Raw genomic sequence first — 14,760 nt, 5'->3', positions numbered from 1 at the left:
GGGCAGGCTGGCTGCCCCCAGGGGCTGGTACGGTCACACACCAGGGCTCTCTGAGTTGGTCTTGCCTCACGGTCTACGCCAAGTAAATCCCAATGAAATGCTGTGGCTTCTGAGGTGGGGAGGGCTTAACACCCACTCCCCCCCACCAAATCCCATGCCCACCTGGCCCTGAATAATACATGTCATCTTTTCAACAGGGACAAAGCCTTTAATTCCACAACTAGAAGTGGGGCCTGAAATTTCAATGAAAACGTGGTTTCTAAAGTAAAGAAATTAACAGGTTGAGTTTACAATGGAAGGTATTCATGGAGGCTCCTGGAAGGACCTTCCTAGGAAGATCGCAGGCACATGATCCCCTGGAGAAAGGGGAAATGGCATATAAATTCCTTCACACTGTGTGAAAATGACAGAGGGAGGCTTCTTTGCAGAGCCCCGGTGGGGGGGGGGGGGGATGTTGCTGTAAGAAAAGAAGGGAAGGGTGTGAGCTAGCTCTGGACCTTAAAATAGAGAGGGAGGGAGGAGGGAGAGACCAGATGGGAGAGAAGAGCGACTCCTGATTGCAAAGAAGAAGTTGACATTTGTCAAATACCCGCTGAAAGCCCTTTCTGTTAGAAAATGAATAGGTTTCTGATGCAAATATAGGAAAATACTGGCATATATTTATTTCAGGTGATTCACATGTTTTATATTATTCTCTGTACTTTTCTATTATGTCAAAAATTTTATAGTTAAAGATAAGGACCCCTTGGGAAATAAAAGTTGGAAAACAAAAGTTCCCATTCATACAATGAAATATTGTGTAACTGTTACCAAAACATTGAGGAAGATCTCTGAGTTCACATGTAAAGATCTCCAAGATACACTGTAGGGTGAAAAAAGCAAGTTTCAGTACAGTGTCTTTCACTCAGTCCTGTCTGTTTGAAATGCTTTTTCAATATGTGCGTGTCCTGCTGTATGGATAGAATTAAGTCTAGAAGAGGGAATAAATCATTAACGGAAGTGGGATGGTTACGTACCTTGTTATGTACGTTTCATATGGTATGAATTTTTATAAGTAAACATTACTTCTATAATCATAGAAAAGTAATAATGACTTTTATAAAGAAATCTTGAAACCAAGGAGCAGCAACGCTGGTCCCCGGGCCTTTCCAGGTTAGCAGGCTGCCCAGCGGGCCAGTAACTGGAGTTCCCACCTGCCCTGTCTTGGTCCGGCCTCTCTCCTGATTTGACACTTGCGTGTCTGAGTGAGGGTCCGTGACAGATGCCAGCAGTGGTGGTGATGACAAGCCCCAAACCACATTCATTCCATTACTTCCAGCTCCTTGCTGCCTCTCCAATCTCCACAGTGAGAGCTCCTCTCTCTTATCTGCCCCAAGCCTGAGTCAAAAGTTCTTGTCAGTGTAACTGCAGAATACCGGGCTGGAAACCTTGCTGATAATACATAAATTCCTTTCGAAGACCTGTGCCTGCAAGAGGGTCACAAGAGCTGTGTAGCCTCAGCACATTTTGTACTGTGTATTTGGATAATAAGCCAGAGGAGATTTGGCAATTAAAAAACATAAGGGAGGGACTTCTCTGGAGGCACAGTGGTTAAGAATCCACCTGCCAATGCAGGGGACACAGGTTCGAGCCCTGGTCCGGGAAGATCGCACATGCCGCGGAGAAGCTAAACCCGTGCGCCACAACTACTGAGCCTGCGCTCTGGAGCCCACGAACCACAACTACTGAGCCCACGTGCCGCAACTACTGAAGCCCGCGTGCCTAGAGCCTGTGCTCTGCAACAAAAGAAGCCACTGCAGTGAGAAGCCCGCGCACTGCGACGAAGAGTAGCCTCTGCTCGCTGCAACTAGAGAAAGCCCGCGTGCAGCAGCCAAAAATAAATAAATAAAATCACAGTACTATAAATGATCAAAATGATAAAAAAAGAAAACACATAAGGGACATAAAAGGATGTCACGATAGTCCCATCTGGTCTGGTAACCCCACTCCCCAAGCCAATGTCTGGGTTTCCCTCCCGAGACCACGCAGGCTGCTGGGGAAGAATCTGAGCTCGTGTGATTCGCTGGGGATTTCCAAAATAGAGACAAAGATGAGAGGAATAACAACAAAATCCAAATAATAAAAATAAATAAGTAAAGATCGCACTCCAGTTTCTGAAACACGGTTATGGCTTTTATAAACAGATATGCGTTCGTTGAGTGGGGCTTTGGGACATTCTGGTGACAGCTCTTCTGACACTTAGGAATTTAAACTTAGGAGCTCCCTGTCTTCTCCTTAATAGCAAAGTTCGCGAAACATTTTGCGCCGGTTGCCCCGCTTTATGTTTGAACACGATGCAGATGGCCCTCTGTCATTTCAGTTTCACCTCTCGTCGTAAAGCCCCAGGGAGACAGGGACCTTCTCCTCCTGCACCCGGTGGCCCCTGTTCTTTCCTTCATCTTCCCTGATTTAGCTTCAGAAAGATAGGGGCTCACATACAGAATGTGCAGGAATGGATCAGGCTGAAAATGAAGTTTAATAAAGATGATAGACCTTTGATATGTCACTCATTCGTCCCTGTCAAACGTGTCACTTATATAAACACAAGTTCCCCTGTATGGAGTAAATAGAGGGGAAAGCAAGTCATTTTAAATATATCTCCACTCCTACCTTGAACTGGAAACATCTAAGGAGGTAGGTAACTGCTCCTAAAAGGGAAGCACTGCCACTGACCCAGTTCTTCTTGGCTTTCACTCCCTCAGGTAACCAGGTGAGTTTCTCCAAATCAGCGGATGCATTTGCCTTTGAGGAGGACAGCAGCGATGGGCTTTCTCCGGATCAGACTCGAGGTGAAGACCTCCAGGGCTCAGCAGGATCCCCCCCAGACATGAAAGCTACAGAGACCCCTTCGGCGGGTCCTCGGGGGAAAACCCAGGTAAACAAGCCACATCTCAGCCTGTCACCTCTTCAGTCTTGAAATCAGCGGTGCTGAGGTGGTTTTGCTTAGAGACCCCAGAGATGTCTCTTCATGGCACGTCATCTTGATCCTTCTTCTCACCCTATTCGGTCCAGGGGTCTGTGTGTAAGGGCAAAAGCTTCCAGATAACACCGAAAGAGAATCCCCAGAAATATGCCCTTTTGACTTAGGTTTTCGGTATCTACTCTGTCAAGGAGATCTCTTTTATCTCCACTTTTAGAGACAAGGTAGAAATGAGGCTCTCCAAGATGAGATGACCAACCAACAGTCTCCTGGAGAGAAAGGGCCTCAGCAGGACTGGTTTCAAAGCCCACGGTCTTTCCAGGCACTGGGTTACCACCTGGGGAGTGGGAAGCAGAAGGCACTGATTGGCTACAAAGCTGGAGCCCCGAGCCAGTTCTACCCTTAGCAGGCGTCTACCTGCCGAACCCCTGGAGCAAGGACCGCTTCCAGCCCCAGCCCAAACACAGCATTTCCCTTTTTCTGGACAAATCCGCAGACTGTCGAGATGTGAGAAATGGATAGTGCACATACTGTTAAAAGCACACTTATAAGGAGCAGTATAATGATGGCTGACATCATCTACTGCCATTATTAAGTGCCCACTGTATACCAGGGCCAGTGCTAGGCACCTTGCAAGCGTTTTCTGTTAGATGTTGCGGAGAAGGAAGTGAGGCTGAGTAGCTGTGTGGCCCCCAGAGCATGCAGGGCCCCCCACCAACACCTGGAGCTCCCCCTCTATGAGCCACACCCAGGCTTGCCGGGACTTTTCCTTGGGCTGGCAGGATGGTATTCCCAGAGCCCCCAGAGGAGACGAGTGTGAGGCCCACACAGGAGGGGGAGGGGTCGCACTCGTGGGACAATGAGATGTGAATCTTCCACCACATGCTGGCTCTGGAGAGAACCCTCCGACCGCAGCCCCTACCCTTCAGGAAGCGTTTACTCCTCTTGGCCTCACAGGAATTATTCGATGACTTGAAATCAGAGATTTTATATATATGATGTATATTTCATTAACAGATATTATTTTATATATTTTAATTATATAGAGATATCTCATTTTTATTATATATGGATATTTTATATCTGTATGTACTTCTGGTTTTTTAAATTGAGGTATAATGAACAGATACCGTTATATTAGTTTCAGGTGTACAACATAATTGTTTGATATTGTATATATCGCGAAATACACAATGTATACAGTGTATACAATATCAGGTGTACAAAATAATTGCTTGATATTGTATCTATGGTACGTATACACGTGTATTGTGTATTTCACAATATGTACGATAGATACAATATATCATTGTATGTATTGTGAAATGATCACCAGGGTAAGTCTAGTTCACATCCATCTCCACACATGGTTACAAATTTTCTTTCTTGTGATGAGAGTCTTGTAAGATCTACTCCCAGCAACTTTCAGAGAGACAATACAGTATTGCTAACGATGGTCACCATGCTGTACATTACACCCCCAGGACTTACTGTAGAGCTGGATGTTTGTACTTTGTAAACCGTATTAGATAGTGTATTTGAAAACATTTTTACACTGTAAAGCATGCAGGGATCGGGGCAGTTTCAGGAATTATTTACCACGATGCTGTTTCCTGAAACTGTGCTGTTACCGGTCGTTGTCAGGCCCTTCTTCACTCCATCAGAACAAAGCCAAGGCTGCCCAGGAGGAAATGTGGAACAGGAGGGAGACGGGAGACAGAAAAAGCAGAGCCAAAAGAGCCGTACGTTTATTGTGTAAGAGTTTATAATCAAAGCATTTTTCCTTCCCCTGCATCCCGCAGCTGGTCTCTGCAGCCCAACTTCTTTGATAACATCAAACAGTACATCAGACCATTTGTATCTTATTACTCTGACAGTAAATTCCTCAGCTTCTGATTTAAAGATGCTTTGGGGAGAAGACGCATTCTTTTCTTTTTAACCTTCGGAGCGGGGCAAAAAGGGAACAAACGCTGAACGATGCCAGGCAAAATGCAAAAATCATCTTATGTCAGTTCATCCGGCAGCCTCATGTGACAGATGAGGGCACAGGCTCTGAGAGAAAGGGATGCTGCAGACCTTTGATAGGTGCTGGGGCCCAGGGAAGGGCTGAGCCGCTCGGGGAGATCGTGGAGCAGCCCCTGCCCCTTTTTCAAAGTCATGGCCTAGGATTGTAGGGGAAAGAGAGAGGGCACTTGGTCCATTTCAGAGTCCTCTGCATACGGGAACGTGCCTTTCATAAAGGTTTTCCTGATACTACACACATACACACACACACTTACATAAACACACATGTTCATATACATAGACATACACAGACACAAGTATACACACAGACACACGTGCAAAGGGATACATATATATATGCACACATACATTACACAGGCATACACACAGACACACAGAGAGGCACACATGCACACAAATACAGAGACCCAGATGCGTACACACACATACACATACCTACACACTCTCCCTCCATCTGCTAACCCCCGTTTCATCTAACTTTTTTGTTGTCCTACTTTCCCCCAAAGCTCCTACACCCACTTCTCCCACTTCCTCTCTTTTTCAATCCCACTGTCAATTCCAACAGGTAGACCTAGCCGCAGGTAGGTGGAACCCTCACCCAGGGTGACCAGATGTCCCAGTTTGCCTAGAACAGGCCAGTCCTATACCTGTCTGCTGGAATCATTATTAATCATGCCTGCTTTCTCTCTTAAAAGTGTCCTCAACTGGATGACAAATTATACACACGACTCCTCCCGCTGGAGGACAGAATCTGATGTTCCTGAGATGAGATAAGCCAGGATTAACACAGCAGACCTCGGGGTGGGAGCGGGAGGCTCTCCCGCAACATTTCCACGTCACGCAGTCTTTACTCCCGCATCCTAATAATGCTCAACTTTGGATTTTTAGGATCTTATTTCTGGCTCAGAAAATGAAAGGAATGACTCGGCCCCCCAGCCCGGCAACCAGTCAGACCCGGGGAAGCAGGGGCTCGGCCCCCTGGGCAACCCCGTCCCTGTACACGCTGCTGTCAAGGTAAGGTGGGCCGGCCTCCACGCCCGTCTGAGCACTCAGCTCACAGGGCCAGCTCGGGGCAGGGAGTGCCGAGGTAGGTCTGTCAACAGGGGGAGCGTCACACGGACCCACGGACGTGTTTGATCCACCGGGAGCATCGCAAGACAGGAGTTGAGACCTGGGCCATCAGTGTATATGGACCAAGATGCTCTTGCCCAGCAGGGGTCTCCCCTGCAGACGAAGACCCCCGCTGGGCAATGTTTGCCCTTCTTTGGGATCACAGCTCAGCCAGCCTATTCCTGACTTAAAAGGCTTCATCAGCTCAGCCTAGAGATAGACACAACTGACTGCAGTGCACACAGGCTTTGTATGTGGCGTAAAACAGGTGTAGGGCAGCTGCATTTTATGCAAGGGAAGCAAACCTGAAGGCCTTGCCTACAGCAGACCCTATATCATTCAAGCCAGTCTCCCTATGGAAATAAAGACAAAGCAGAGGGTTACACTCACAAGAGACACATAACTACAAGCACGATCACATACTTTTGGTTTAAGTTTCTCAGGATTATATCTAATAGTTCACAGAGTACTTTCTCCTCAGTGAACTGCCTGGTAGTCATTTGACTTTCTTCGTTTTATCCCAAATAACTTCTGATTGATCGGGGGGCATGTTCTCTCAGCTCTAAAGCCACCGCTTGATGCTGAGATGATTCTTAAGACACATTTTTTGAAAAGGTTGTAAATTGAGTTAGAATCAATGCTAAAGTAACGGTGCCCACCTGCCGCCCCCTCCACTGCATGTACACAGGAGTGGTTTTCATCTTATAAATGGAGGGCGGGTATTTCCGATTTCCAGGAAAGCTCCCCAGACTGCAGTGGCTTAAACCCAGCCTACAGTCCACTCAGCTCAACAGCGTTGAAAATAAGTGGCATGGATGAATTTTGTTCCCTGCAAGTGGAGGGTGGAGGGGATGATTCAGGGATTTCTAACGTTGTGTGCCAGGAGAAATTGCATCGGTATTTCTACCAAAGTATTTAAATTCTGCCTAATGCAAATGAGCAAAGCCTTCAGCCTCTTGGTACTAAGGGAGTATAATAGTTGCCCTGAGGAAGGACAGTCAGTTTCAACGAGGAGCAGGGTTGATAACCAGCTGGTCCAGCAGGACTCACGTGAAAGCCAACAGCTCTTCTGACTGGTCAGTGCCTGTGGGTTCTCAGCTGATGAATATTCATCATCTCTAAGCTAGGAGGCTACTAGAGGGCTTCTCAAAGAAGGAAGCAACCCAGCTAGGGGAAAACATCTCTGCCCTATCGACTGCGTAAGCTTCACATAAGGCCATTGAGAGCATGCACAAGAATACTCTGAAAACAAGGCCATGGAGAGCATGCACAAGAATGCTCTTTGAAAACTGTAAAATCCTCTATAAGAGAACGGTGCTCACATTGCAGGCTCCAAGTAGTGCATATCAGGTTGAATAAAACATGATTCCTGGGCTTCCCTGGTGGCGCAGTGGTTGAGAGTCTGCCTGCTGATGCAGGGGATACGGGTTCGTGCCCCGGTCCGGGAGGATCCCACATGCCGCGGAGTGGCTGCTCCCGTGAGCCATGGCCGCTGAGCCTGCGCATCCGGAGCCTGTGCTCCGCAACGGGAGAGGCCACAGCAGTGAGAGGCCCACGTACTGCAAAAACAAAAAAAAAACCCCATGATTCCTGCCCTCAAGGAGCCTACAATCTAGTCTGATATCACAGCCACCACTAGTCCATATGGGGCTTTGAGCAAGTAAGAAAAATGTGCCCCAAAGGACTTGAATAGACATTTCTCCAAAGATAAACAAATTGCCCAACAAGCACACGAGAAGGGGGTTCCATGTCATTCGTTGTCAGGGAAATGCAGCTCCAAACCACGACAGAATACCACTTCACACGAACTAGAATGGCTAAAATTTTAAAAATGGAAAATAATAAGTGTTGATGAGGGTGTGGAGAAATCGGCACCCTCGTGCACTGCTGATGGAGATGTGAAATGGCGCGTCTGCGTGGAATGCAGTTTGGTGGTTCCTCAGTAAATTAAACACGGAATGACCACGTAACCCAGCGAATTCCACTCCTAGATACACACCCAAAAGAATTGAAAACAGGTGTTCCAACAAAAATGTATGCGGCAATATTCATTGCAGCTCTATTCCCAATAGTCAAAAGTTGGAACTAACCTAAATGTCCATCAAGTGAAGAATGGATAAATAGGGCATATCCATTCAATGGAAGATTATTCAGCCAGAAAAGGGAATGAAGCCCTGATTCTTGCTACGGCGTGAATGAACCTTGAAAACATGCTGCGTGAAAGAAGCCAGACACAAAGCACCACAGTGTCTGATTCCATTTTTATGCAGTTTTCGGAATGGGCACATCCGTGGAGACAGTAAGCACGTTCGTGGTTTCCAAGGGAAGCGGGGATGGGGAGTGACCGCTTAATGGGGATGGAGTGACTTTTCGAGGTGATGAACATGTTCTGTAGCTGGGTAGCAGTGATGGTCGCACCCCATTGTAGATGCGGTAAATGCCACTGAATGGTGACTGGGGATTTCTGTGTTCCTTGTATTTTACTGCAATACAGAAGGAGAGTCCCCTTCCCCAGGTGGCCACAGCCCCCCATCAGGGCCAGTAGCCTCGGGAGCAGACCTGGGGCTGGATGTCCGTCTCCCTCCCTCCTCAGCAGGGTCTGCAGCAGTGTGACCGTTACGGGGCAGCCTCGAGTGTCATGTGAGACATGCAGAGGAGAGGCCTCACTGTGGGTTAGGAAAGGCTTCCCAGGTGAGCCAGGGTTTGAGCCAGCCTCGAAGGATGAGCCGACGTCAGACAGTAAGCAGAGGAGGGAGTCGCAGATGGCAGAAAATGACAAGGAGAAGAGTCAGGAGGGGTAAGCCATTGGAGACGAGTATGTTTAGGCAGCTTGGTGATGGTCTCCTTTGCAGGCTGCAGTTTGGACTTCAGTGTGCCGTGCGGGATGGACAAACTGAGTGCAGGTGGCTTGGGGGGCGTGCTGCGTGCCCGGCGCAGTATGTGTGCGAATTCGAAGCAGAAGGCCTTTAGGAAGTCGTGCCCTCTCTAGCTGCAGGCCCCACCACTCCCTCTTGCCTTACACTAACTTGCTTTATACATTCATGCCCAAGTCTTAAACCACTGGATTTGGGATCCAGGTCTGCTTTAGAAAGATGACTGTGCTCCCCTTCTATCGGCCATGCAGTTCTAGAAAGAAAACAAAAGCAAACCCACAGCCTTAGTATCCTCTGGTGTCAAAAATATGAAACTGTACAGTTCCAGGGATTCGGAGTTCCATGGGTTCAGCGGCCTTTGCCCCTCACTATCCAGAGAAAATGGTCCGATTTTCGTACCTTCTAAAATGTTCAGAGTCCCTATGTTAAGGCGACAGATAGAGAAAATGCCTTAGCCCCTGACTTAATTGCTAGACCCAGGGCTGCAGCTCCCCCAGACAAGCAAGTTCTAGGAGTGGGAGCGGAGGCTGCACCGGAGCAAAGCAGGGCAGAGCTGACTGTAGGAGCCCTGCAGAAACTCTCCCAAGTGCAGAAGACTGATTCATTACCTGGAGCGCTAACCGATGAATGAGCAGGGAGGAGAGCCCCTAGCCCACGGGAATACTTGAGTTCATTGTTCATTGGTCTCCAAGAAGAAGCCTCCCTGAGAAAACACAAAAAAAAGGCTTCGGTGGAGGGATGCGCTGAGTCAGAGAAAACTTTTGTGGTTAAAACGGGGAAGCTGCCCAGTCACAACATGCCCGCCAGCTATTCAGGAGCCCCCTCTTCTGGACACTGCTGGTACCACACCTTCCCTCCCACTTGTCCCCAGATCCTCAAAAGACTCTACCATCACCATGTCTATGTTCCTTTCAATCTTCTGTAATAAAGTCAGGGTTTGGAAATGTATGTTTTTTAACCGATTCCAGTATGGATCTATTGCTTTCCAATCTATGGAGGCCTTTGGATTTTAGGAGTGGGTTATAAATATAATCACACTGTCCTTTGAAATCTGTTATTATTTCAACAGTATGTTTCACCATCCTTCCATTGATTACTGAGATCAAAAGTAGAGAATGTTTTTCCCAACTTGCAAGTGAGGTAATTGAGATGTCATGAAGTTGGATGATTGTACCATGTTCAAAAATGTGTCTTCACTTACGAGCCTGTGTCCTTAACTTTTTTCAAGGGTCCAAATCGTGCTTCATGATGGGTAACTTCTGGAAAGGTCCCAGTGGGTGACTAGCCCTTCTCATAGTCAATAAAGAATCTTTAGTTCAGAGAATGTCACTTCCTGATCTTATATCAGTGTTTGATGGGAAGGGGAATTGATCTTACGTTTGAGGTAACAAAGGTCCACATTCTGGATTTTCAGAGGCAAATTGAACTTCATCTGAGTTTACGTCATTAATAAGTCAGCGTACTAAGGGCTTCACTAAAGGTGATTACATGCATACAGATGAAAGAGCTTTCTTCTGAATCCATCCCAAGAGCAGAATATCTCCTTCGTTAGGCCGTCAGGTGGTTTTAGGTTAAGAAGTTGTCCTCGGGCTTCCCTGGTGGCGCAGTGGTTGAGAGTCCGCCTGCCGATGCAGGGGACACGGGTTCGTGCCCCGGTCCGGGAAGATCCCACATGCCGCGGAGCGGCTGGGCCCGTGAGCCATGGCCGCTGAGCCTGCGTGTCCGGAGCCTGTGCTCCACAGTGGGGGAGGCCACGACAGTGAGAGGCCCGCGTACCACAAAAAAAAAAAAAAAAAAAAAAGGTGTCCTCATGAAACACAAGTGTACCTCTCCCTCTCCTCCGGGAAGGAAATTCTCCTGGAGCCACTTCTAAGACTCAAGACTCCCCGCCTCAGGGGTGTCCTTCCTTTGCGATGCATTTGCAGTGGATCTGCCCGTTAGGTACCTTAACGTCCAGGATCTCTTTGTGCATCCTGCCTTTGCTGTATTGTGTGTCGGGGGTTCAGGAACATCCATCCCATGAAACCTCCTAGAGATAATTCATGATGCCAAGCCATTCCCATCCATCACCTAAAGCACATGCCGTTTCTCCATCCGCTTTGCAGTCCAAGTCCTTGAGCGACAGTAAGAACCGCCACAAAAAGCCCAAGGACCCCAAGCCAAAGGTGAAGAAGCTCAAATATCACCAGTACATCCCCCCGGACCAGAAGGCCGAGAAGTCCCCTCCGCCCATGGATTCCGCCTACGCCCGGCTGCTCCAGCAGCAGCAGCTGTTCTTGCAGCTGCAGATCCTCAGTCAGCAGCAACAGCACTGCTTCAGCTACCCCGGGCTCCACCAAGCTCAGCTCAAGTAAGTCAGGCAAGCCCAGGCTGGCGCCTGGGGGCAGACGCTGCTGGTGGCTTATCTGGCCGAGGCCCCCGGGCCAGCCCCTGGGGACCCAGCGAGTCCTGCGCTGCACCACATCCCGGTCCGGTGTGTTTAGAGCGTGACGGTTCAGAAACCACGCCCACTTTTTCAGGGACGGAAGGCCGGGAGGAAGCAGGTACATCAGTGCCCCTGGTAAGAGGCCTCTTTGGGGAAAGTATTAGCGCTAGAGAACGGAGGGGAGGAGCCATCTAAGAATGTAACGCTGGAATTGGGAGCCAGTCCAATACGGATTACGTTTCAGGAATTGGCTCAGGGCTGAGTGACTGGGTGACAGCCCCAAAGATTGACTCCTGAGCCCAGTGTGTGATCTCACAGTTAGGTCACCTTGTAAAGGGTCTTTCCCCTCAACCATGAAGTTGGGATGTAGGTTCCCCCACCTGCCTCTGTTCAACCTCGGGTCATGCTGGTGATCGTGCCACGTGCTGTACGCGATCAAGCTTCGTGCGCACGCTCCTTCCTCCCCAGGACAGGGCATCTGCTAAATCACAGATGGACGGGCCTCTCCCGCGGCCACAGTCTCCACCACTCCCTCTTGTCTCCCCAAAACCAGCTTGAGGGGTGCTTGCCGCTTGCCATCTGGCCCACTCTGGTTCTTCCTCACCCTGCCACTTCTACTGATTTATTATGACGTTGCACTGATTATTGTTGCTGATGTATTTATTATTACACGCCTGATCCTTCTGGGCAATTAGCTTGTGATCCAGTCTAACTGCAAGCCACCCCCTGAGGGTTCTGGTCACCCAGTTTTCCCCACACTGCCAAGCAACTCTCTGACACCAGTCCCACAAGACTGTCCCCTCCCCCTTCGGACACCAATCACAAGTCCAAGTTGTCACCTGTGCTTCTGACAGACCAGCTACAGATGGGAGGTTCCAACAATCCCCTCCTTGGGTTCGATTAATTTGCTAGAGTGGCTCAGGGAACTCAGAGAAACATTTTACTTACGAGGTAACCGGTTTATTGGAAAAGCATGTAACTCCCCATGGGAACAGCCAGATGGACGAGACGCTTGGAGCAGGGTACATGGGAGGCAGGCAGAGCATCTGTGGCTCCTCCAGGTGCACCAGCCTCCCCAAGTCTCCACATGCTACCCAACCCGGAAGCTCTCCAAACCCCATCCTTTTGGGTTTTTATAGAGACGTCATTACATAGGCACAGTTGATTAGATCATTGGCCATTGCCGATCAGTTCAACCTCCAGCCCTCTGTCCTCCCCAGAGGTCGGGAGCGAGACTAAAAGTTCCAACCCTCTAATCACATGATTGGTTCTCCAGGCCACCACCCTCCATCCTTAGGTGGCTTCCAAGAGTCACCTCATTAGGATAACAAAAGACAGCTCTGCGCTCTCATGACTTAGGAAATCCCAAGGGTTTTAGGAGCTAGGCCAGAAACCAGGATGAAGACCAAATATATATTTCCTATTCTAAATCACAGTATCGCACCCCCAGATGTATAGCTGACTGTATTTGATGATATTTTAAGTGCCTCTTTTCTGTTTGTTTTTCAGGGAACCAAATGAGCAGGTGGTCAGAAATCCAAACCCTCCTTTAGCACCGCTGAGCAATACCCCTTTGTCTCCTGCCAAAAACAGTTTTTCTGGACAAACTGGTGTCTCTTCTCTCAAGCCAGGCCCACTCCCATCCAACCTAGATGATCTGAAGGTATACGGTTTGACATGATTTTCTTTCTTTCTTTCTTTTTTTAACAAATATATATATATTTTTAACCACTGTGGTTGGATACCCAATAGAACAGGAGACTGGGGGCTCCCAGCTCAGCTCTTCTCTTAATGTTTCTGCCTCTCACATTCCTCCTTTGCAATGAGTCATTGTAAGAGTCAAATAGAATCGTATACGTGCTAGCCCTTAGCGCAGAGGGCGGCTTTGAGATTGATACAAGTTTCCAATGGCCAACTTCACGATGAACTTTTACCAGTCTCTTGAAATAAGAAAAACAAGAGCCACGTCAAGAGCTTTTCATGAATCTAACTGCGTTCAATATATCTGACCAGTCTTTATTTGAAGTATTTATTTCCCCACAATGTTTTGAATGTCAAAACATCCTTTCCATCGGGAAATGATGGCAGCAGTGGATAGAAGTTGAGTGTTTCTGGTGTTTTATTTCTTTTTCTTCCATCAGGATGCTATTAAATACGGAGAATAGTCCTTACTCAACGAGGTAAAACGTTGGGAACCCTACGTCGATAATACAATTTAAGACCAGGTGCTGTTCTATTATGAAATCCCCAGTTCTGAGAACTTCTGCCCTGAAGTGTAGCAGCAGCTTGTTAAGGGATACACGTGCGCTAGCAGTTGACTCTGGATCACACTCATGGATCTCTGTTCACTGAAAGGACGCTGGCCTTTTGAGTTGAACCTGGTGTGTTTCAGAGCAGTCCTCAGGATCGCCAGATTCGTCTGTCCGGTGTTTACAAAAGGACAGAAAAGGATGGAGGCAGGGCCCTTCCGGGTCTCCAATGCGTGGGCACACCTCCCTCTAATGCCTACTGCAGCTCCATGATTGCACCTCTTTACCTAGTTTCCACCCCACCGATTACTCTTCTCCCCAAGAGGATCTTATCATTTTTCCCCAAAAACACTAAATTCCTAAAGGCCCCCGTGGTCCTCACTGGGCCAGTCCTATGGCCCTTCCCCAGCCCTCAGTCCTCCTTGGTCATCCTTCTTCCCATGCTCAGCCCTCAGTCATTCTCTCCTTTGGGGGAAAAGTAGGCTTGGGACTCTTTCAAATTAGAGGAAGTTCAGTGGCCACCAAATGTCAACACTGGTAGATAAAATGTATCTTGGGCTTTGATATCAAAGGTTTCTCTGTTCCTTACACTTGGAATAAAAGTGCTTAGGTTTCGTCGAGTTTGTTTCAGTTTGGCAGCTGTAAACCTAGAGGAGGACGTCAGGTGTATGACGTTGCTCTGCAGAGCGGTGGCCCCTCACCCTCCACACCCCCGCAGATCATCAATCCATAGAGACAGAAGTAGCTCCTCTCACCTGGAAGACTTTATGCTAAGTGAAGTAAACCAGACACAAAGGGACAAATATTGTGTGCATCCACTTCTGTGAGGTCCCTGGAGTCCTCAAATTCATAGAGGCAGAAAGTAGAATGTTGGTTCCCAGGGGAGAGGGGAATAAAGTGTGAGTGTTTCATGAGTACAGAGGTTCAATTTGAGATGATGAAAAAGTTCTGGAGATGGGTGGTGGTGATATTTGCACAACATCGTGGATGTACTTAAAGCCACTGAACTGTACCCTTACACATTATTAAATGGTAACTTTTATGTCATATGTCTTCTACAAAGATTTTTTTTTTTTAAGTAGTCTATCTCTGGATGGGAGCTCAGATCACGTAGGACTG

General features: G+C 48.1%; 1 protein-coding gene across 1 annotated transcript in view; it reads left to right on the top strand.

Moving 5' to 3' along the window:
* The window catches only part of MYOCD (myocardin), a 93,528-nt gene that overhangs the window by 59,584 nt on the left and 19,184 nt on the right, over positions 1 to 14,760 (top strand). Inside the window, exons 6-9 of the mRNA XM_079905746.1 lie at positions 2,742 to 2,914; positions 5,873 to 5,998; positions 11,073 to 11,317; positions 12,902 to 13,055. Of these exons, the coding sequence (XP_079761872.1) occupies positions 2,742 to 2,914; positions 5,873 to 5,998; positions 11,073 to 11,317; positions 12,902 to 13,055 (698 nt within the window). The remainder of the gene's footprint in view (positions 1 to 2,741; positions 2,915 to 5,872; positions 5,999 to 11,072; positions 11,318 to 12,901; positions 13,056 to 14,760) is intronic.

This window comes from Stenella coeruleoalba (assembly GCF_951394435.1).
Source record: "Stenella coeruleoalba genome assembly, chromosome: 19".
Classification (NCBI taxonomy): Eukaryota; Metazoa; Chordata; class Mammalia; order Artiodactyla; family Delphinidae; genus Stenella; species Stenella coeruleoalba.
The sequence above is the reverse complement of the archived record's forward strand: the minus strand, read 5'-3'. Positions and strand labels throughout refer to the sequence as shown.